The 24825-nt window shown below is 39.0% G+C and overlaps 1 protein-coding gene across 3 annotated transcripts; it reads right to left on the reverse strand.

The window, feature by feature from the left end:
- Positions 1-285: 285 nt before the first annotated feature.
- Positions 286-20231, reverse strand: INSIG2 (insulin induced gene 2). 3 transcript variants are annotated; one of them, XM_025429631.3, is made up of 6 exons: positions 20095-20231; positions 13937-14317; positions 7224-7348; positions 3820-3986; positions 3516-3615; positions 286-2338 (listed from the first exon to the last, which is right to left on the reverse strand). In XM_025429631.3, the coding sequence occupies exons 2-6, from the start codon at positions 14178-14180 to the stop codon at positions 2297-2299; spliced, it is 678 nt and encodes a 225-aa protein (XP_025285416.1). In that variant the 5' UTR covers positions 14181-14317; positions 20095-20231; the 3' UTR covers positions 286-2296. The 3 variants fall into 3 exon arrangements, with proteins under 3 accessions (XP_025285416.1, XP_025285421.1, XP_035558028.1); XM_025429636.3 differs by having other exon boundaries at positions 19972-20138; XM_035702135.2 differs by lacking the exon at positions 20095-20231 and adding an exon at positions 14972-15089.
- Between the last annotated feature and the right edge of the window lie 4594 nt (positions 20232-24825).

Consider the following 24825-nt stretch of genomic DNA (forward strand, 5'->3'; position numbering starts at 1 on the left):
AAAAATAAATAAAAACCAGGAATTTCCTTAAAAAAATAAAATAATAAAATAAAATAAAATCGCTCAGTGAAAACAATAAATTTTATAACAAAAGTATTAGCAGGATTCTGACTAGTTAATCTTAATTGTTTTCTTGTGCTTTTGCAGAACTAAGTTTCAGTTTTCAAGTGTTCACTTGCCAGAACTTTAATAAAAGGAAACATTACCAATGTAGCAATGTTAAAAGATGTTTACCACTTTCATTCATTGCAAAAAAAAAAAAATGGATGTAATACATTCACATACTTATCAAAACATAAAAACAATTTTATTTTTTGCCATTAATATCTTTTGTTTTCTAGATCATCTGAAAACAATCTGAGAATTCCCAAGTGATAATCATTCAATTCCTGTAACATTATTAGACTCGGTTTCCTTTCATTATTTCTTAGCAAATTCAACCATACATGTTAATCTTATTAAATTAATCCTCAAAATTAGATTCTAAGATTTAGCACGAGGAAGAAAAAGAAAGACTCTTAATCAAGATGATAATTATATATTTAATACATCTTGCTTTTAACAGCAATTTTCAAAGTAAACACATCATAGACCTTATAACTTATTAAAGATTTATAGTGCTTACAAAGTTGTTTCTAAAAATATACCTTATTTGTTCTAAATGAATAACATTATCTGGAAGATAGAATAATAAATTATAGTAGTATGTTTACCACCACTATAGTTAAGATTGTGTACATATATTCAATATGAAATCCTTTTAGGATTTTCACACTTTCAGCCTTAAAATGTAAAAGCAGATTACAGTTTGGCATGAGATGTCAGTCTGACAGCAATGGTTTTAAAACCCAAAATTGAAACTAGATATTTATCTAGTTGACATATTACGAGAGCACAGGCACATGCACATACATTTTCACACGTACATCATCTCTTTCACTCAATCCAACACATACACACACACACACCCAAAGTAAGCTGAAAGTTCCACCCTTATGTATCAGACAATTGCCATCAATTTCAAAAATAGGGAAAAAGTTAACTAAAAATATGTAAACACATTTAAATGGTTCCCATTGTTGGAAAGATATGCACAAAACCGCTATTGAGATCTTTAACATGCACAGTATATGCCATCTCAGGACATTCTTGAGCAGGCTCGAACTGTTCACTAATAGACATGTGAATATGTAAAAAGTGATGTGCTCCTCCATCTCCCAAATGGCATTCCACTGACAGTCAGTCACATGACCCAGCCCCACCAATGTGGTTTTACTTCATAGAACCCAACAGATTACAGAATCTAGGAGAATTAGAAACTTCATTTTGCTGTTTGGGGTTTCTTGCATGTTCCATGTGCAAAAGCAATGGGATACTGTATTGCAAGTGACAATATCATTTAAGACTCTGTGGCACTGCAAAAGGTCATTTGTATTTCTACAACATATTTATTCTAGCTAAATTTCCCAATGGTGCCTTCTTTTAATTATATGTAGTCTTGCAGACTTTGACTTGAAACAATTTAATGCTGATAACCTCTCCTACTCATCACTTTTACCTCCAGTATAATTCCTTTTTGGACACTCTCCAGTAATGCAGGTTTGAAAATGTTCTGTGGAAGTTCATTTTCATTATAAATTAAAACACCCAAAGCTCTCTGAGACAACATTAAAATAGAAACTAACCATACTTCAGGGCACCCATAACCCATACTGCTGTGATTAGAAAAATGAAAAGGTGCAACAGTAAGCAAAAGAGAATATTCTAACTTTCCATTTTTCTTTTTTTTTTTTTTCTCTTTTTTGGCTTTCTTTGTATTTTATTTCACTAAGTTTATAAACTGTTCAAGCATTCTTATACTCTGCATGACAATAACAATATTTTGGCACATCAACATTGTGATACAATATATGGTATGTTTAAAAAATTAATTAAAAAATTTCATCTATTAATGAACATGTTTAATGTAGTGCATATATATATTTTATAGTTATTTAAGTCAAATACATCAAGGTTTGTAACTGATTTACAGATGAAGCAATCACAGATTGCAGTAATATAGTAATATATGTGTATGTGCATATGTATGCATATGTGCATACATATGTGTGTGTGTATGCGTATATATTTATGTCTATATATACGCATACACACACACACACACACACATATATGTATACACCAATCAAGGGGAAAACTGCATCCTGGCAATTTGACAGTCCAAAGTTTTGATATAGTTATCATTTCCATGCCCTTTTCTTCTTGTTTTTTGTACAAAAGATATATTTTTGCTTCTTCATTCCTGATGAGATTTTTCTGCAGTAACTTTACATTCATACTGTAAAAATTAAAAAGGTTAAAAGGTTAACAGATTAAGGTTTATTCTGAATAGCAATTTCCATACAGACTAAAAATTGATACTTTATTAATGTATGCCCACTTTATTTGTCAAAGAATCTGAGATTTATGCAAGGATTAGAAGTAAATGACAAATATGATAGGGAAAAAGAAAGTTTACAGTCAAGAAGTGAAAGAGACATAGCAAATGCAGGCAGAAGACAAGATTTCTGCATTACAAGCAAATAATAACAGTACCTAACAGTAAGTCAACCCCTATAATACGAAAGGAAGCACAAGAGGTTTCTTTGAGTGCTTAGTAAGGTGACTCAGCAAAGGAAAGGTCATGAACTTAAGGACAGGACTGATAGGAAGAATTCAGATAATATTTTCTCAAATCACTTTACAATTTCAAGGAAAAAATCTATTAACATTAGCAAAATATTCTGGTCAAAACAGTATTTTAGAAGTACAGCTACAGAGGTACACCAACAATTCAAGATAAGGGAAACTAACAGGCTTAAAATAATTAGGTGACCAGATTATCAAAAAGATAGCCACATAAGCCACTCAATTCTCCTAGCTGGCTACAATTCTCCTAGCTGGCCATAATGATAGAAGTGACAGCACTTATTCATGAACTGCTGTGGCCTTTGAATCCTGTTCCCTGTCCTTTGTCATCTATGTATGACTGGGGTGACCAACAGTATCCATTTTCTTAACTAAAATGTTCAAATATCTTGATTTGCCAGAAGTAGTCCTAATTTATATCTATTAAAGCAACAGAGTTATTAGTAATGCCTCTTTTCACTTTTTGATAGAGCAGACACCTACAGATTCGTTTTAAAAAATTAGAGGATAGGGATCCCTGGGTGGCGCAGTGGTTTAGCGCCTGCCTTTGGCCCAGGGCACGATCCTGGAGACCCGGGATCGAATCCCACGTCGGGCTCCCGGTGCATGGAGCTTGCTTCTCCCTCTGCCTATGTCTCTGCCTCTCTCTCTCTGACTATCATAAATAAATTTAAAAAAAAAATTAAAAAATTAGAGGATAATTCCTATCACCTTATCTGTAACACGTTTTAGCTTTTCTATCCAGCAATTCCTTCAACTTTTAGTATGCTTGGCTTGGAGAAAGCTTGTCCACATCTCAGTAACAGATGAAATAAGCATCAGCTTACCATTGCCAGTTGTCGACCAATGTTTCCCATTGTTATGCCTCCAGCAAAAAATATACATGGTAACCAAGAACGAACATAGAGAAAATCTGGAGATGTATATCTAGAATAATAGAAATGTTTTTAACAACCCATGGAAGAAGTACAATGACACTTAAAAGATAATGAGAACAGAAATAAGTTACTCTGTACATTAAAGTGGCTAACTTAAGATCTCAATTCTGAAATCAGTTGTCATAAAAAAAAAAAAATGAAATCAGTTGTCATTTCTTTCTTTTAACAAACAAGCACCAAGAAGAATACTTACTGATAAACACCATTATAGACTAGCAGCTGAGTGACCAAGGTTGCCAAGAAAGCAATTCCTACTCCAAGGCCAAAACCACTTCTAGATCTATCAAAGGTCCACCATAGTCCAATGGAGAGTGCAGCCAGTGTGAGAGACAACTGTATGTTGTTATCAAAATCCACTTTCTGAGATTGGTGTTAAAGAGTCATCTTAAAACTTGTAACTAAGTAATAGCGCCTATTCATTTTTCTAAAATAAGAGATGTTACTGTTGAGAGGGGAATTGAGTGCTTATTCTAGAGTGTGTTCAGTCTTTTCATACAATGCAGGACAACATTAGGTGAGATTAAAATTGTCTCTGATATTTACCAAAGACACACAGAGGGCAGGATATTTCATTAATAGATCCCACCTACTTGTAGTCCAAAAAGAAAAAAAAAAAAAAAAAAGCCCTCTATCTACAGTCACAATTATAAGATCAGACCCATTATTTGAGAAATGCTTTCTTTGCTAAAAATGTAACCAAAAGCCTGAGAACACAAGTATTGCTAAAGGAACACACTTTTGCTAAAAAAGAAACCAATATTACTTCTCAAACAGGTTCAGAATTACTTGAGAATCATACAAGAACTTGAAAATAGAAGAGTTGACAGCTATTTAACAGGGTACCACATTCTCTATATGATTTACTGACAGACACATTTTATAATAATGCAGTTCAGAAACAAGAGGACCAAGGACACAGTATCCCTTTCTATTATGTCAACTGTTCTAGTTTTAATTTGTTGAGGATAAAGCCTTGAAGTGAACATTATCTTGCAACCTGCCAAGTTATTTTGGTGCCTGAGACTTTCTGGTATAGGACAGTTTGCTCAAATGATATTTTATTTCCGTCACCTACTTAAGCATCTATTCACAAATGTACAGCCCTTTTCTACTCCAAAATCTCTGGCAAAACGAAGCTTTACAAATTCAATTTTCTCATTTCTTTGCTAGAGGATTACACTAAAGGAATTAATTTCAAGTATCATTAAAAGGGCATTATCTAAGTCCCAAAGGCCACATCTTGGCTCTATATCCAGCTCCCCCAGGGAAACTAGATAGCTCGCCAAACTAACTGGCCATGCTGCAACTACAGAGAAGAGAGGAGAAGTTCAAAAAAATGCATATAAAACTATTTCCCACTTCCTTTAACAGCTCGTCTTTAACCACCACCACCCATCCCCATCCTGCCTCTGCCACACCAGCTGGTATCTCCAACACCAGCTTTGCTTACTTCTCAGCATATGATGGCTGTTGCTGGCCATTCCCTCAAGGTCATTTCTTGATTAGGCTTGATTTATCAAAAAAACAAAAACAAAAACTATTATTTATGGTATGCTTTCTGTAAAAGCTTTTATTATTCTTTAGCAGGTATTACACCTAAAACTCCAAAGAAAAGGTTATATGCTCTGATTTTTCTGTGCAGTAAACATTTTTATAAAGAGCAGAATTTTATATTCACTGAGTTCTATCTTTGATAACTAAATTAACTTTATTAAAGGTCAAAACAAAATAAAGTTTCTAGGGTAAACCAGTAAAATACTTTTATCTGAAAAATAGAACCATGGGATCTTCTCTAGTCTAAGGGATCTAATATTATTAAGTCTATGTTATAAATTTTGCAGACATTTTGGGTTTTGCTTCAAGGGTAGACAGAAGAGTTAAAAATCCCTATATTCAAGTATTCATTGACAGAGAAAGAAAAGAATGGCTGAAGCAAAAAACTTAAATTAGATATATAAAGGTTTTTAAATTCCAGAAAAGGCTATCTAAATTTCTCTGAAACATATGGGATAGAAAGGTCTAATGCATCAGTTGGGAGGGGAATTTACATGCTTAGGGGGCTCCCGACTAGGAGATGGAGCCCTTCCTAGACTCGAGCCAGGATCTCTGGGGTCTGCTCTCTGCTCTGTTGCAGCCTTGCAGTATGAATGCCTTAGCAAAGTACCTAAACCCTCTAACTTTCATTTGTCTTACTATCTTAATAAAGAAAATGTGGAACTAGGTGATTTCTAAGTTTTCCTCTAGATACAATATTCTGTGAGTCTATCTTTTTAAGCCCTCCCAACTACTAAATTTGTTTACTATAATATACTAAATCTTAAAGATTTCATCTAGCTAAACATGTTGGGAAATCCTTTAATATGAAAGGAAATGGAAAATCAAACTAGTAACTGCCACTAAAGGGCTTCTAAACCCACAGATCCCCAGGGGCTAGTACAATTGGGAACAGAAAGGTGAATGTGTTTGCAGAATGGAGGACCCAGCCAAGTGGGTCCTTGGTTCCTGTCCCAAGCTTCTCCAAAACAGTTCAATACTTCCTGTTAAAGACACAGGAATCAAAAAAAAAAAAAAAAAAAAAAAAAAAGACACAGGAATCCACCTGCCACGTGACCCACCCTCTCCCCTCTCTCCAGCTAATCTCTAGTCCTGAGCCAGGTGCAGAGCAAAGAGAGGGGACCTGGGCAGCTTGACCTGCATTCCATGCTCTTCCTGGCACCAAGGTTCTGCCCCTCCACTCTCTAAGCCACGTCTTCTAGAAAAGGTACTACTGAACTAGCCTGTTACAGATTTTCTTCTAACAAAGGAAAGTCAGGGGTAGGGGAGAAGAGAATAAACAACAGGGAGGATGCCACAGTGAAAGTTTTATGAGGGCAAAAACTTTCTCATTCTGGGGTGGACTTTTTTTCTGGGTGCCAGGGAGAAGACAGCGGGGAGAAGGGAAATAGAGGCTACTTTGCCCTTCTAGCTGGTATAGTCTAAAAACACTCATTAATCACTAAATAAAATGTCAGAATCCATAAATGATCAAACTTGAAAAGTTACGTACTTTAGGGACAAAAGTTCTTTTTGGCCAATGTCTAAGCTGAATATTTCTACTTATGCCACCTTTAAGAAAATTTATGTGCTTTGCTGGCATTGATTAAAACCAATAGATGAGTCTTTTTTGGAAAAAATCATAAGTTCCTTAAATTAACAACAAACCAAAAACAGCTGGCACCTGAAGCCACATGTCCTCATTGGCAAGTCTTAAACAAAAAGAGAGAGGAAAGAAATCCTTTGAAAATGTACTTGTTTCAATCTTAGAGTTACCAAAACTATACAGAATTAAGCAACCTAATTTAAGAAAAACACGTAAAATGTTTAAATGTGCAAAGTTTCTCAGTGATACTGAAACATGGGGATTTAAATGGAAGGTTATACCCCATCCAGTAACAACACAGCTGCTACTGTGATGTTTCAACAATACGCCACACATTCTTTTTACGACTAAGGGGACATATCACAATTTGACAATAGTGAAGTTGCAAGGAACTGTTTAACCTTTGGCTTGTTGGAGCTGCTTTGTGATTATGCATTTCATTACAGTGGAAAGGATACAGCGCTGGCATGATTTATACCAACAAAGACGGCTACGCACCGCATCACACTGGACCACTCTCTTTTAAATTTATGTGGCTCTCCTAGATGCCTGTCAATGCAAGGGTATAATAACCCAATCACAGCTGTGGAAAGAAAAAGAAAAAAAATTAAGTCATCTCCAATGCCAAAATGGCAAAAACCTAAGTGAAAAGAGTTACTACGACCCCCATAAGCATTTGAAAGATTGTTTTACAAGCTCTCCAAGTTATATAACATCAGTCACCAATATTTTTAAACTTACCTCCCAAAAGAAAGAAAAATAAATAACACCACTGAAGAAAGCACCATAAATGATTACAAGAGAATTCCAAATTATAATTGGCAGAGCACGATTTCAGTGTATGATTCACAATTTAGCAGTTTGGACTAGATGGTTCATGCTACTTCTCCACTACTACCATCTCTGAGATTTGAAAACATCAAACCAGCTGGCAGTTAAGCAATGTTCTCTCTGAACTACATAACCATGAAGCATGCTATAAAATGCCACCAACTGTCTAAAGAAAAGCGAGAAGCTAGAAGCATAAATGCGTACAATAAGGTCATCACACACACAGTATTTGTTCGGATGTCTATAGCCGTCCTGTTGTACAGATTATCCTAGTGCCTCCAGCTTGTCTTCAGCACCCAGTGCTGTGTCCTGACATTCCCCTTTACCCTGACCCTCTAAAGAGACTAGGTCATACTGTCAAAACGGGAAACTTGCAACAGAAATCTACATGTAAGCCTCATTCTGCACATAGAGAAACTTAGGAAACAATCTATGAGAACAATGATTTTCAGTTAAAATTTAAATTCAGTCTTAAAAATAAGGAGAAATCATTTTAGTATATTTCTTAGTTTTGGAAAGAATATCCTGAATGTCAACCATATAATTATGAATAACTGTATGCAAAATGTCTATGATTGAGACTCTAAATAGTTGCACCGAATTTTTAATTAAAATACTTGCCAAGCTTCAACATTTTATTCATTTAATGGGAGAAGATTTTAAATGCTAAGTTAGTCATTTAAAAAAGACCTTAATGAACCAAAACATTCTTCAACAAGTTTTAAGGAAAATGCACTTCTACAGACTAAACTTAACAGGAAATAACTCGATAGCTTTGACTTGTTAATCTTCCTAAAAACAGAATGGTTTATGTTGCCATTAAGTAATAAAGACACAATTGTCACATCAGTTGAAAAGCAATGTTTAAAATGTCCAATGCTACCAAAATCTGAGTGCCTAAGGATCAGGAACCCCTTGTCTGCCCTGGTATTGACTAGCTATTTCTTACAAATGAAGCATTCAATCTTTAAGGAAAAATGGAAATAAATTAATATAAAAAATCACAGGCTAGCAGACCAATGGAACATTATTAAAAAGAGGCCGCACAGCCACCCTTTCATCTGGGGGTGAGCAGCTGCAATGATGTACATGTGTTCTAATCCACAAGACTGAAAGTGCTCTTCTGAGTTGGGCTTTTGCTGTGTGTATATAGATGGCTCACAGACCATCAAGAGATTAACAACAAATTTCAGCAATGCGGACCTCCAACAACTATCAGCAAATTTAAAACTTTCATATCATATTCCTGTTTAAAAGGCTTGGTTCTAAAATCCTGGGAGATTAACTGACAGCGTTTCCCAATTTCTACAAAATTAAAATGGCAACAAGCATGCCTAACAGTTGAAATACATCTAAATGAATATTACTTTTTTTTTTCTCCAGGGGTCATGAAACTAACAGCTCATGTCATTCCTCACTCTCACTCTCACTCTCTCCTCCCTGTGCCTGTTGCTGAGTAAAATCAACTAAGATCAGGCATTCCAAGTCAATTTTCCTCAGCAGCTGATGCCACAGGTAAAGAATTATCACATAGAGAATACTGACGTGTGTGCAAAGATATAAATAAGTAAAATTGACTAGATTTGTATGCATGTGATGTCAGACTCACAAGTGAGAGACAACTGAGGAGAGAAAGCAAAAACACAAAAAGGAATTTAAACTGCCACGCTGCCAACCTTGGGATTTGCCAATAAAAATCAAATCCATTGAGTATGCATGGTTCTCAGTTGCTCACTGAGGAGGAGAATTCGAGGAAGCTTGTCACTTCCCATTAAATGTCTTCTTCCTTCCCTTTAAATAAAGGCACGGCAGAGTCTGATAGCAATAACTACAGCACAGTGAGGCTCCACCATTTGAGAGCTCAGCAGAACTATGTCCGGTCTGGGGCTTCTTTTTCCTTTCTCCACTTTCTTATTTTAACAAGAGAGATTGTTAAAATCATGCCCGTGTAATGTTACTTGCAAACATCATTCTGCTTAATAGGGTTCTCTGATACAAAGTAACATTTCTTGGGATAGATTTATGTTACTTCCCAGTGACCAGTTACTGTGTTACCAAGCCAAAACCAGAAGTAGTTTGTAAAACATCAATATTAAGTCATCACTTCTTCATGGGAGTGTGTTTAATTCCGTGATGGACTAAGAAGAACAGTTAAATCAAATGTTTTGCAAGGAAGAGGGGCTGAAGAAAACAAAGCCATTGAATGTGATAGACTTTCACGGAAAACTACTCCAGCATATGCAATGTTTCACTCAATAGATACTTAAGCTCCCATAACCTGTCCAGTTCTTGATATTTGCTGAGGATTTAAAAAGAAAAAAGAGTAAGACATGATTCCAGCCTCAGAGTGAGCACAGAAACAATTCAATACAGTAACACGTTAGGGGAGGCACTGACAGGGCCTAGTGGGGGCCCAGTCTTCTCCTGACATGTGCTGAGGGGAGGCAGGGTGCTGGAGTGTCAGGAAAGCTTCACAGAAGAGGTGGCCCCTAAGGCAGGAGCTGAGTTCAGCAGGTCAGTGGTGCGGAAGGGGTTTTCTAATCCAAGGCAAGCATCTGGTAAAAAGCATGTACAATGTAAGATACCTACTATCACCTGGAAATTGTAAGCTTTAGGCAAAAAGGGAGCTTCCAAAGACTCTGAAGAAGAAAAAAGTTGGCAAGGGTCATATCATAGAGACTTTACCCTACAGACCCCAGGGAATCAGAAAGTAATGCCATTGCATTTGTAGCAGATAGGGAGCCACTCACTTTTACGGGGCTGAGTGCACAACACATGAAAGGGAGAGGGGACTGGCAGGCAGGCAGAGTACAAAATTAGAAGCAGAAAAAGAAAAAACCGAAAATTCCCATCAGAGTACTAAAGGACCTGGACCAAAAGAAGAGAAAAATGGAAACTTAGAAAATTGAGGGGATGACAGCAGGAGTCTTGTACGGCTCTCTAGGATCTGGGTAAATGACGAACTGCCTGGGTAAACTGGAAAGATTTGTTTTTTCTTTTTATGTTAGGTATTAGTTTCATAGGTATGAATATAATTTGTTTACTTACAATTTTCTAGTCAATTTCCCTAGTTATTTGACCCATACAATGTTATCTTTTTTCTGTATCCATTCTTCAGAAAGATGACTTTGCAACCATCTGTAACATTCAAGAGGTTTCTAACTCTGATTCTAAAGCACTGCACATATAGAGAAGTTAACTTGAAACATCAGCCGTTATTAAATTAAAAATAGAGAACTAAGAAAAGTAAAATGAGATCAAAGGAAATGTACCAGAATTTCCTACTGGGTGTCCCTCTAGAAGCACTGCTAGCAAATTTTACAGCACCATGTGTTACAGAGAAAGACCGCAAATAACCAAAACACTTCTGCTTGCATGTAGAAAGTGGTGATTCTGGAGAACCTCATAGCTGTTCAGTCTATGAATATCAGATGGATAGGAAAATCAAAGAATGATCAGTTTTTCTGACTTAAGATGGTTAAGAACCTAGAAGAGTTTTGAAAATGCATGCCAGTCAGTGCATGTACACAAAAACATATACACACTTCAAACACACATAAAACTTGTACATGCTATGTTTCTTGTATCACACATAAAACTTGTACATGGTATGTTTCTTGTATCATTTACTTCTTATTTCCTTAATATTTTCTCTAAAATTGGGGACAGGAGGTGCAAGAATCCATTTTCTACCTTTGGCAACTTTCACAAATCTGGCGCTACACTCTCATCTACTAAATACCATGACTCATCCCACAAAATCAGTAGCAGGGTTAACTGGGATCTAGATTTCCAAATGGCTCTCTATCTCTGTTTGCTCAGGAACCTCATGGAATGCACTGCTTTCAAGAGAAACACTCAAGCAAGAAATGTAAATGTAAATCCCCCAAGTAGAGAAGTATGAAGTTAAGCTTGTAAGGGTGACAAACCCAGTGGCTGGGAAAAGCAAGGAAACTGAAATGTAGCATTAACATCTGGACTTTTTCTTCCTAAATATGAGTTTGTGGCAAAAGTGCCCACACCACAGGGACAGATGCAGCCCCAGGTCCTCTCCTTGCTGGAGGTACATGAAACCTCAGTCCAGCTCTCCCACCCTAGCCATGAATGTACAACATACAAGAGTACATTCCATCCAAGCCCAGCACTTCATCTGCAAGCTTCAAAAGAGGCATTCTGTGTTGAGGGGAAGTGTGGGTAGCTTCCTCTTTCCCCTTCTCTGGCATGTGACACTGGACCTAGCTGCATCATCCACCACCTCTGAGACCCTGGGCTCACAGACATCCTCTCTTCATCCCAGGTTCCTCATTCCCCCAAAGTAGACACCATGCCAAAATCTCACTCCCAAAGTTGGCTTCCAGATTCTTGGGGTTAAGGAATGTGCCTAGCACATTAGGAGGCATTCAATAAGTAATAGTTTCCCTCCCCGACCTTCCTTTTGTCTGTTCTGAAAAGACATGTTCTTCCAAATCCCAAAAAGCTTCAATTGGTAGCCAGATAGCAGCTTACTATATGAGAAAATAAACACACTGGAAAAGAAGAATGGGTAAACTTAATCTTTCTCTTTTGAGTTTAAAGGAAAAGAAAATATATGAGGACTAGTAGACACAACAGAGAATGATAAAATATAATTTATGCTTTCCCCTCTATTTGGATGAATTTGCCTGGTCTCTCAGAAAATGTAATTACCTTGAGAAACTACAAATCATTGCCTTCACAAAATTTTAATGTGAATATTGTAATAGAGACATCAACACAGAAGCCACACTGAAACCTGACCACAACGTGCCCTTCCATCCACACAGCATCCAGTAGGTTCCACAAGGTCATTCTAAAACAACTCACACCCAACTCCTCACCCTTCAACTTCCAGCTCTAGGATGGAAGTCAAGAAGGATCTACATTACATTGCAAGGCACTGGTGTATATTAAGTATGAGACACCAAATAGGCATTCCAAAAAGCAATTTTCTCCCTTGATTAGACTTTTCTTTTACCACACAATGATGTCTTCCATCTATTACTTTCTTTCATAAAATATTATTAATCTATTGGTCTCCATCATTAGAAAAAACTGAAGAGGATCCATTATGGAAACTTGGCATTAAGAAGGCTTTCTGAAATGCTCCACTTTATATGCTACACATTGTCCACCAAAAAAGATCTAAAATAACTACTGTAATAGGATAATGACTTTAAGCAAAGAGAATCTACCTTATTAATTTAAGTATTCATTATTCTTAAACTACACCTGAAAACAAAATAGCAAGAGAAAAAGGATGTATAAAAATCAGAAAAATAAGCTTTAAACTTGAATAAAACTACTCCATCTTTCAAGCCTTCATCTACTAAAAAACAAGGCCATAACACACACAAATCTAATCCTTAAAGCCAGACAGTGATGATGATCCTCAAAATAACGCAGAGTAATATGAGGTAGGTTGAAGAAAGGACAAAATAAAGAAGCTAAAAGCCTCATTCCAAAGGAAGCAAGATTCTTTTTAGGATTAAAATTTTACAGTGCAGGGACGCTCAGTGGTTGAACGTCTGCCTTCGGCTCAGGGCATGATCCCAAGATCCGGGATCGAGTCCCACATCAGGCTCCCTGTGAGGAGCCTGCTTCTTCCTCTGCCTATGTCTCTGCCTCTCTCTCTCTCTCTCTCTCTCTGTGTCTCTCATGAATAAATAAATAAAATCTTAAAAAAAAAAAAAATTTAGGGGCAGCCTGGGTGGCTCAGCGGTTTAGCGCTGCCTCCAGCCCCAGGCCTGATCCTAGAGACCTGGGATCGAGTCCCACATCGGGCTCCCTGCATGGAGCCTGCTTCTTCCTCTGCCTGTGTCTCTGTCTCTCTCTCTCTCTTTCTCTGAATAAATAAATAAAAATCTTAAAAAAAAATATATATATATATCCAGTATTTATATACCTAAAAAAAGTATATATATATATATATATATATATATATATATATATACCTTAAAAAAATTGACAGTGCATAGGTTAGACAGAAATCAGACTCAAGAGTACCTACCCTGTGATTACTTTATATTACATTGTGGAATGGACAAAAATAATCTAGGGGCAGACAGATGAGTGGAAGCCTGAGGCTGGGGCTGGGGCATGGACTGCAAGAGAACACAAGAGAATCTGTGGTTCATGGAAATGTCCTACAGCCAGACTGTGGTGGCTGGTCACATGACGGTGAGCATTTGCTTCAACTTATAGAACTTTAAGTTCACTTTAAGTGCATTTAAATTAAAGCGGAAAAAAAAGTACTGCCCAGTCAACATCCGCACTCATGTGCCCTCCTTCCTTTCTAAGCATTACAGAAGCAACTTCCACATACCTGAGGCTGTGCCACAGCATGGCGGTACCCACCATGCTGAAGAAAAGATGCTTGCGATCACATCAGGTGGAAAGAGTGTCACATTTCTCTGAATCTGAAGTAAATTTAACACTAATGCAAGAAATACTCCAATAAAAAACAGCACCACTCCACGAATCATCAAGTTCACACTCCTGCTAGTGACAGATGAAATGTAGGGGCCACGTTTTTTGGGCCCAGGTGACTCTGTCTCTTCTTCTGCCATGGTTTCATAAGTTCAGTAAACCAGGAAGGGGGGGTGGGGGAAGGCTTCCCAGCTGGAAAGCCAACTGTCTGTGAATCAAAGTAGACTGGCGTTTCAAGTCACAGCATCTTATCCTAAAAGAGGACCTACCAGAAATCCTGCAAGAGATAAGAAAAAAGAAATCAATGTTTGTCTAATATATGCATGATCATACAATTTTTCTGAGTTCAGTACTAATGAATTTCAAAGTACAAATAATGAAATGACAAGCTTATATATTCATTTAAATTATTCACTGAATAAGAAGTGGCTTAAAAAGTATTTCTATATGCATGATGTAATAAAAAAGTGTTAACACTTCTATTTACTAGGACAGAATAAATGACCTGCAAGGCTCAAAGGTTAGAATAATAATAAAAATAGCTTGCTCCACTTCAAAGAAAAGCAGGGCAGGTTACCTGAAATAGTTCCACCAGAATCTCGAAGATTAAAATCCTGGTTTCTGTTTCTCCTACCTAATCTCCAACCCCATCATTTAGAATAGATGGGCCAGGAGATTTAGGTAAAAGTCTTTATACTTTACAAAAAATAAATAAATGTCTACAGAAAACAACATATTCTGAATGAAAATTTTGTACTGCTCACAATAAAATGTGACTTGCTCATGAGGATGACCTCTTTAGGGGAACAAAACATTTTCATGCTTAAGGTTATGTATTTGAATTTCTGCACAAAAGCATCTTACAAAAAAAAAAAAAAACAAAACAAAAAAACAAAAGCATCTTACAAAACACAGGCTGCCACGCACTTACCTACACATACACCAAGCACAGAAACCAGACCTGACCTACTCTCGGCAGGACCACAGCTGTGTCCCACCCCTGCCTGGACCCAGTCAGCCTTCTGTTGCAACCACAGAGCTACTGTGATAAAAGCTGAAATAGGAAGCAGAAGAAAGGAAGCTAAGAAAATGAAGGGTAATCCAATAGCTAGATTGTAAGGAGTTTAGCCACGTGGCTCATGATGGCAGTGGAAAGCGATCTTTCTTTTGTGTGCATTGGTTTTAAGATAAACAACATTTGACACCTTCTATGGGCACAAAATCCATGTGTAAACTGGGGGTTGGTGAGAGGTACTGACTTTAGAAATAACCAATATGAAAGTGAGAACATTTGTGAGTACTAGCAACTCTCATAGCCTATCAGTTCTTCCATGTGATAAACAGACTTTTTTGTTGTTGTTGTTTTCCTGAACCTCTGCCACATCCAAAGTTCTGTGTCCAACACTCACGGGGGTGGGGGACTTCTGCCCTCAAGCTAGTCTCACAAACCTAACTTAGTCTATAGCATGACTGAGCTCTATAGCTTGGAGGACTATAGAAAACTCATGTCTTATGGCTGATTCACGGACGCAGAAAACACCTAGAAACCATCTCCTCCTGATCTGGTCTTGCAGACTCTTCCTGGCTCTGCTATCCAGCATATTAGCATGCTAGGTGTTCAGCTGCTACAGGATTCTTCATTATCACCATAATCATGACTATTGACATAGTATCCATTTATGGAGGGCTTACTCCACACCAGACACAGAGTTAGTTAGCCCTGATCTTCAAAATCATCCAAAGAGAAGTATTATCACCCTCATTTTACAAATGAAATGTAAAGTCAAAGAGATTTAGCATTTTCTTATCATCACATGACATGTAGTATCAGAACCAGCATTTTACTTTAGGTCTGATTCCAAAACCCAACCTCTTCCCTCTAAACCTGAGTCCCATTCCAACCCAACTCCTCTTTTTTGGCACATTGGTTTATAGAAAGGGATTTGGTTATTGAAAAGATGGCAGACATGGAAAAATTAACTCAACTGAGACATAATTTCAATATAAGTAGGCAACTATATAACAGCACAAAGATCATGAGAGTAAATGTACCAGTGCCTTGAAATCTTCTTTAAAACTATTAGATCAAGGTGGAAAAAAGATGTTTTAGAGAAAAAAAAAAATCATTTGGCCAATTGACATGCTGTGTAACACCAGCATACTTCATAAAACCCTTAACCTCCCAGACTTCCAGTAGACACAACAACCACCCCAACTTCTACTCTTAAAATGGCTACTGGAGGACAAAGAGTTTATATACATTTTACGTAGCCCAAATTCCTCTAGTAAATCATTGTTTTATGTCTGTGATTTTTCCAAACATGAATTAACAGCAAAGGATATTTTGTGTTGAATTATGTTTCTAAAAGAGCATAGTAACCTCAGCTTTAAAAAAGTGTTTTTTTCAGTTGTGCCAGGCCCCAGCTCACAATCACCAGTGTTTGACAGAGGGCACTGACATTTTGGGCAGGACAATTCCTTGTTGTGTGAACTGCCCCAGGCCTTGCAAAAAACACTTAACATCATCCCTGGCTCATGCCCACAAAATGCCAGCACATGATCCCTCACCCATTTGAGACAACCAGAAATGTTCCTACATATTTCCAAATACCCACAGAGAGGCAATGCCCTCCTAAGAGCCACTGGTTGCCACAGACTATTTCCTCCAGCTAGAAGACTTTCTAAGTTGTTTATTTATGTTATCTACCACAGCTGCTTATTCAACCTTTCCTGGCAGTGCTTGTTTATAGTTTCCTACTTCACCTCAAAAGTTTTCTTTAAAAGTAACACAGCATTTGTTTGATGATTGTACATTTGAATGAGTCTTTTTTAAGGTAATATTTCAAAAATCCAAAACGCTGATTTTTATGACTACATGATAATACAATAGTAAATAATTACTAGAGACAAAAATAAAACAATGCTTTAGAATCACAGTATCCTAAAATTTAAGAAATAGGAGGGAACTGAGCCATCATCTATTCCAGGGAGTTCATGAGCCTGATGCAAAACAAAACAAAACAGTTGTGTATATGTGCATTTTTCTGGAGAGCTCCACAGTTTATATCAAGTACTTAAAAAGTCCATGACCCAAAAGAAGTTAAAAACCGCTGATCTAACGGTTTTCTCATTTTACCAGCATACCAAATGAAACCCAAAGTGATCAAGTGAGGTGACAAGATAAAGGCTGTGTGTACTACTGGATCTTGCTACCACAAATGTGTAAAATGAACTTCTGGAAATGGAGACTCATCAAAGGGATACGAAATTCCAGAAGACCACTCACTCCCTACTATGCAACAGTTAAGTTTCTTAAAAAGCATGCTGTGTACAATAATCAGTCACAAAACAGGGGAGTGAGTTACTTAAATGCAAGCTCTTGGAATTAAATATCCCCTTAATCTGTTTATTGTAAAGTCTGGTTTTCTGATTACCTATTGATATTTTTTTATTAAAACAAAATGTACCTATACCTTTAAATATTATTCTTACATCAATGATAAATTTGATTTTCTGACTGGGAAATAAACTCCCCCAAAGGGGAAAAAAAAATGATAAATTTGATTCTTCTCCAAAAAAAAATTTTTTAAATCTGTATTTGAAAAATTTAGATTTCTCAAGAAATAATTTGCTGACCAGGGAAGAAGGCTTTGGTACAGTACAGAGATATTATTTAGAGAGAACAATACCACAGTAGATCCTCAATGGTAATCCTGGCACAGAGGCAAGTGTTTTTAATTTCCATTTTGCAAAACAAAGTTAAGTAACTTCCTGAGATGATAACACTGTTACCAGATAGCTCTCCCCCCCCCCCCCCCCCACTAGTGCCTCCAGGGACTAGGGCCCTCCCGGCACCTCTCCAATACTCTGGCTTCTTTTAGAGTTCTTTCCCATTTCACCACATTGCTCCAAGTAAAAACTCCATACCAAAGCAGTGCCACACACAAGTGGCAACTTTTAAAGTCATACTAATCAACTACTGTTAATAGCAAAACAATGTGTGTGTTTTTTTTTCAAAAATTGACAAAAATCTCCCATGGTATATAAGAAATTCTTGAGCAGCTCAGGGGACTCAGCGATTTAGCAGAGCGTGATCCTGGAGACCTGGGATCGAGTCCCGCGTCCCTCTGCCTGTCTCTGCCTCTCTCTCTCTCTCTCTCTCTGTGTGTGTGTTTCTTGTGAATAAATAAACAAAATCTTAAAAAAAAAAAAAAGAAAAGAAATTCTTATTCTTCCTTGAGCCCTGACCTACAATATCTATAAAGGATATTACTGAACAAACATAAAAATAGTTCAAAGAGTTTAGACAGGCCAATAACAAATCATCGAAACTGGAAAAACCTCAGTATATGACTATCTGTTAATGGAGGACATTATTCCTTTTAAAACATAAGTGATAAGTGATTTAGGACTTTGTGAATGAAAATCAAAGTTCATACCTTCCACTGAAACAACTTTCAGGCAATGGGCATTTGAAAACAAAATTTTCTAGTAACCTTAAGATCCAGTTGTATTTTATTACTTTCAATACCGCCCCTCCTCAATCAAACAAGATCATTTATCTTCCAATGATTAATAGTCATAGACGTATATTCCCTGCCTCATATTACCCTGTTTAGGTCAGGCAGGCTACTGGATAATAAAATTTAATTGCTGCCTCACATCTTTCATCATATGCTCTCCTTAATTAGAATGGCGTTCTCAAAACAGAATAAGCATAAACATCAGGAAAAACACATTCACATCAATGAAAAAAACTTAACTCTCCTTAAATAAAAGCACACAAACGTGCTATCATTTGGGATAATTTTCTGATAACAATGAAAACAGCCTGTTCCCAAATTACTGATCTGCGTTTATCCTGTCCTGTACAGCCGACCATTCGTGAAAGCAACAGTTGTCAGTTTAAAAAGAATCCACCTCCTTCCCAAATGTCCATGATTCACTGCTTGGTCACTGTATATTCAGACACGTTCTGAGAACTACAACAAACCACACAGGTCAACACAACACGCAGAGGAAGAGTGAAAGGGGAAAACAGGAAGAGGGCATGGCCAATATTTTCTTTTCCCCCTTGGAGACCCTACTGGTTGGGCATCCCCTTCCTTGGTCTTCACTCAGTGGTGGGCACTCCGGGAGGGCCAAGCCCCCAAGCTGGAAAACACCACCGGGCCCCTGCCTGGCTGCCTTCAGTCTCACTGCAGCCCTAGTGCAATCCTCCATCCCCTTGCAGGAGTGACCTGGGCCGGTCTGAGTGGCCCAGCTGTCAAGTCTACCCCATTCCCTCTTAAAGCATCTCCTCATCAATCCTACAAAACAGTAAGCCCTCCATGGTGCAATTTCCTAGGCCAGCAAGCTGACACCTTACTTTTAATGCTTGTTTCCAACATCACTTGTTCTGGCACACCCCCCCCCCCCAGCCCCTCCCCGCCCCCTGACCGCTTCCCTTCTCCAGACTGCCAGTCCCCACCGAGCAACCCCCAAATCCCAGCGACTATCCCCAGCCGACTTCTGGGTCCTGGCGAGTGTTCCCTCCGGATTTACCCACACGCCTACCCCAGAGGTGTCCGGTCCTAACCCAGAGTGCCGAAGTCCCACTCCTCAAACCGAGATCAACATGCCTTCTTGCGGATTCTAAACTTGCTACAGAAGCTACCTTTTGGGACCCCCCCTCCCCCCCCGCCGCCCAGCCTGAGCCTCCCGGCCACGAGCCTCCCAAATCCTGACAGCACCGCCGACCTCCAGGGTCGCCCTTCCCGCCGTCCTCCTGGCTCTGTCCGCTCGCACACACTCGTCCACTGCCGGGGAGCCTCGGCCTCGGCGGTGGCCTCCGCCCGACCCCGCGGCTCCCTCCCGGACCTCCCGACCCTGCTCCAGGTCAGCGGGGCCCCTCGCCCTTCAGGCCCCATCTGGGGTCCTGGCCACCCGCACCTGCCGGCAGGCTTCCCGGGCTGCGCAACCACAAGCGGCTCCTCTTCCCGAAAGCCGCCCCCTCCTCGGGCCGCTTCCCGCAGCGCCGTGCCCCCCGCGCTCCGCAGGAGGACCCCGACTCACCCCCGCCTCCGCCATCTTCTGGGACCGCTCCGCCCCCTCCGCCTCTCCCGGCTCCCCTCCCACAGTCCGCGGGCGCTCCACTGCGCCTGTGCAGGCCACGAGGCGGCGCTCCCACGGTCGGGGCCGCGGAACTTCCGGTTCCCGCCCGCCCTTGCTGCGGCGCCGGCGACGCGGGGCAGAGGGGCTTCCGGTCGGCCCCGAGTCGGCGGCCGCCTGTGGGCGTGGACTGCTGGGACGGTGGGAGGCGGCTAGGTCAGCTGTTGTTTGCCGACCCGGCGGGCAGTCGAGGGTTGTGAGGGCTGCCTGGGCCCTGTGGGCGGTGCCGGGGAATCGCGCGCTGACACACGCAGGCTCCCTGGGAGGCGTGATCCTCGGCAGGTCCTCTGCGGGCGGGGGGGGGGGGGGGGGGGATGGAGGGCTGCGGGGGGATGGAGGGCTCTGGAGCTCGGGCCGCCGGGTCCCCCCCTGCCCCCCCCGCCCCCGCCGGGGACGCTGACTCTCAGGATCTGTGTTTTTGCCGGGCTTTACTTTTTTCCCTTCTCTACCAAGTCGTAAAAGCATAACTGATTTTTCTCTCATCTCCATCCCACAGCACTTTACAAGGTTTTCATCGAAAATCGTTCCCCACGTTCCACCAAGTAGCCCAGTTCGGGGACAGCTGTATTCATAGGAAGGTCAGTCGCAAAGGAGAGAAAATACGGAATCTTGCAGCCCTGCTGTCATCTGGATGACCTGGAGGAAAGTTTTAAGTGAAATTTGGGCTTAGCCTAATTATTTAAGCGCTTTGCATAAATAGTGTCAGTGAAATCCGCCCCCCCTCTTTTTTCCTTCCTTCGAACTAGTTAACAGTAAGATGAATTTTTATGTTTCGAGCCTTTATATCGGTATATTTATTTCTGAAAATTAAAGTCGAAATGAAATCTGCAACAAAACGCATCTAGGCAAGTATTTATATGATCTTGTTTTCTCTAATGTTTCCTATAGCTCATAAAGTTCTTTTTTTTTTTTAAAGATTTTATTTATTTATTAGAGGGACAGCATAAGTGGGGGAAAGGGGCAAAGGGAGAGGAAGAAGCAGACTCCCTGCTGAGCTGGGAGCCCCACGCAGGGCTTGATCCCAGGACCTGAGCCGAAAGCAGATGCTTAAGCTTCACCAACTGAGCCACCCAGGCGCCCCATAAATTTCTCTTGTATAGGTTTTCATACTACCAGTAAAATAAGATATGGGCCGATTATATGAATGGATGAGGAATTTTAAAAGGAAAAGAGGGGGCGCCTGGGTGGCTCAGTCAGTTAAACGTGGCCTTCCACTCAGGTCATGAACTCTGGGTCCTGGGATCCAGCCCCATCTTGGGCTCCCTGCTCAGTGAGGAGTCTTTCTCCCTCTCTCCCTATCCCTGCCCTTTCCCCCAATTTTCTAGAAATTTCCTTCAAGAAAATCATTATGGAAAATTTTTAACCTACAGAAGCATTATTTTAGTTTAAATATTTGTTTAAAGCTGGAAAATCTTGGTATATTCCAGGAATCAAAAGGAAAGCAGAATCACTGGGGCAGGCAGGGGTGGGGGGCGGTAAGTAGCAATTGAAAAGGCAGAGGCTACAAATAGAGTTTATGTATTAATATCATAATTGAGCATATACTATGTGCCAGACACTATGCTAAATTTCATTTCACCTATTCAAAAACTCCTTTAAAATACACTATATAGGGCAGCCTGGGTGGCTCAGCGGTTTAGCACTGCCTTCGGCCCAGGGCGTGATCCTGGAGTCCTGGGTAGAGTCCCACATCAGGCTCCCTGCATGGAGCCTGCTTCTCCCTCTGCCTGTGACTCTGCCTCTCTCTCTCTCTCTCTCTCTCTCTCTCTCTCTCTCTTTGTGTGTGTGTGTGTGTGTGTGTGTGTCTCATGAATAAATAAATACAATCTTAAAAAAAAAACACTATATAGTATCTGAGGAATTAAGGCCAAGAGCTGTGATACTCAGTCCTTGCTGCATATTAGGAACACCCAAAGATCTATTAAAATTTCTTGTATCTGAGCCTCATCTTCCATATATTCTTACTTAATTGGGCTGAAAAGGGGACCTGAACCATTTTAATAAATTCCCTGTGTAATCCCAATGTGCAATCAGAGCTAAGAATCACTGCCTTAGAGTCAATTTGCCAGGGTCACTTAGCAACTAAGTAAGTGGCAGAGGAGGCAGGAATTCAACCCAGATCTATCAGATTCCAAAACCTGTGCTCTTAGCTGCTCACTAGTACCATCAACATTCAACAACATGTAGCACACACCACTTGCATGCTAGGAGTTTTGCTAACCACTGGGACACAAGATGAATGAGACAGAGCCTTTGCCTTCAATAAATTCACAGCCGTATAAGACAGAAGTCTCAGTAAACGAAGCTAGGCCAGTTCACACAAGGTAGAAGCAAGTCAGCTGAAAACTCTGTGATGTTTCCTCCTTTTTTGAGCTAGATTGACATGGAAAGTAACTGGTGGCTATTGCAATTATAGGCTGTACTAAGACCATGGCAGCGGTACAAAGAGAATTGGCAGGACTTGCTGATCACTGATGAGAGGATGAAGGAAAGAAAGAAGTGGAGGATGACTTCACAGTTTTGAGTATGAGTGGAAGTAACACCATTGATCTAGAACAAGAGCACAAGAATTGAATTTGAGGTTGAATGCGTTTGAAATACTTGTTGAATATTCTCATAGAAATATCTGGTAGAGCACTGGAAGGGTGCATCTGGAATTCAAATGAGCAAATAGTCTGGAAATAAAGATCTGGAGTCACTGACTTATAAGTAGTACTTGAAACCATGCTTGTATAATGTATATGCTATGTATGGAATTTTTTTAAAAGAGAATAGAGATCAAGAGAGAAAAAAACCCACCAAATTTGACATTGCCATATTTGAAAAGTTCAATAAAGCTATTTTTATCTGCAGTGATATTAAATACAGTCAACTCATGATCATCTGTGATGAGTTTTTAATATTTTCCAGACTTTCTCTAGCCTCACAGCAAATTTAACAGATGATGCATAACCATGGAATGCAAACCAATTTTAAATACTGGCTAAATATTTAAGAACACAATATGATGCATTCAGAAATGTAATAGAAATATCCTAGAGCAGTGTTTCCACACATAAATAATTTTATGTACCTCTAGTTTTGACTTCAATTATTTTATCCCAATATTACTTAAAACTACAAAAATTACAGTATTTTAAACACAAATCTAGACAAAAAATTCTTAGGCTTAAGCTCATACAGCTCTATAAACCAAAATGCTCGCAAAATATGAACAAAAGCATAAAATTAGTAACTTATAATACTTATAATAATGGGTAAGGTGTGATCTCAATCTTCAAGAATTTCAATAAATTTTTAAATCATTGCTTCAGAATGGATTATTTTAAGATAGAACATGCATTTAATACCATGTGTCATGTGATGGCTCAATTCTCTCACCATTTCTTTTTATTAAACCTTTACTTTTACAACAAACCCTACCATTACTTGGCCTTTATTTGGAGCAAATGGTCATTTAAACCCATCTCTCTCTCTATATATATATATATTTTTAAATCAGTATAAAACAACTACAGGACAATCCTAATCCTATGTTGTGTTCATCAACATAATCCACAACATGCTTGAATTAATATTTGAAGGTTATCATGTAAGTAAAATCACATCATTTCAAAATTCTTCAGAGATATTACGGAATACTGAGAATATATTTACATCCCCTTAAGATTTGCAAATTCCACTTTGAAAAAAAAAACCTATCCTAAGTGTTTGATTATTTATGCTTTGTAAAATTCCTTACCATAAATCTCCAATTCTTAAGATGTATTCCATAGAATTAATATTAACAAGTGGTTACTGGGAGAGAAAACAGGGGTCTACATTTGTACTTGGTAAGCATCAGATCAGAAAAAAATTAAATACATTTTCAATATGGGGATTCAGAGATCCTTTAACATTGCCAGGACATGGTTTGTCCCATGGAACATGTGATTCTTTCCCTCCTTCAGGGAATCTCACAGGGCTAGTATTTGACTATGTTTATATAGTGTCAAACATTTCTGTCTACTATACTTAAGAAAAGTTGAAGGAATGAAGTGTATTTTATGGTGAAGGCTGTTTATAAAATCCTCTATCATCTGTCAATCAGTGACACCTACATAGAAAATAGAAGCATCATCAGGCATGTAGAACACTTTTCAGTGCCTAGTGGTGCCTATTTTATAATACGAACTCAATAAATATTTTGAGGTTTAATTAGTGGGTTTTTTGTATTTGTTATTTGTTTTATGTCCATAACAGTTGCTGCTATTTTGATTTCATGAACTCCAATCTTCTGGAGAGAAGACCATGGTCACAAAAGTGTTTTTATGAAGCCTGTCACATAACCAATATTTATCCTGAAATATCATAAGAAATTTACCTTAAAATCTATATTGTCCTATATGGCAGCCACTAACCATATGCAGCTATTTAAATTAATCTAAGATTTTATTTATTTTAGAGAAGGTATGAGTAGGGGGAGGAGCAGAGGAAGAGAGAGAATCTTAAGCAGACTCTATGCTGAGCATGGAGCCTGATGGAAGAGGGCTCTGTCTCACAACTGTGAGGTCATGAGCTGAGCCAAAACCAAGAGTCAGACACTTAACCAACTGAGCCACCCAGGTGCCCTAAATTAATTAAAACAAAATAAAT

The sequence above is a fragment of the Canis lupus genome, chromosome 19 (assembly GCF_003254725.2).
Source record: "Canis lupus dingo isolate Sandy chromosome 19, ASM325472v2, whole genome shotgun sequence".
Classification (NCBI taxonomy): Eukaryota; Metazoa; Chordata; class Mammalia; order Carnivora; family Canidae; genus Canis; species Canis lupus.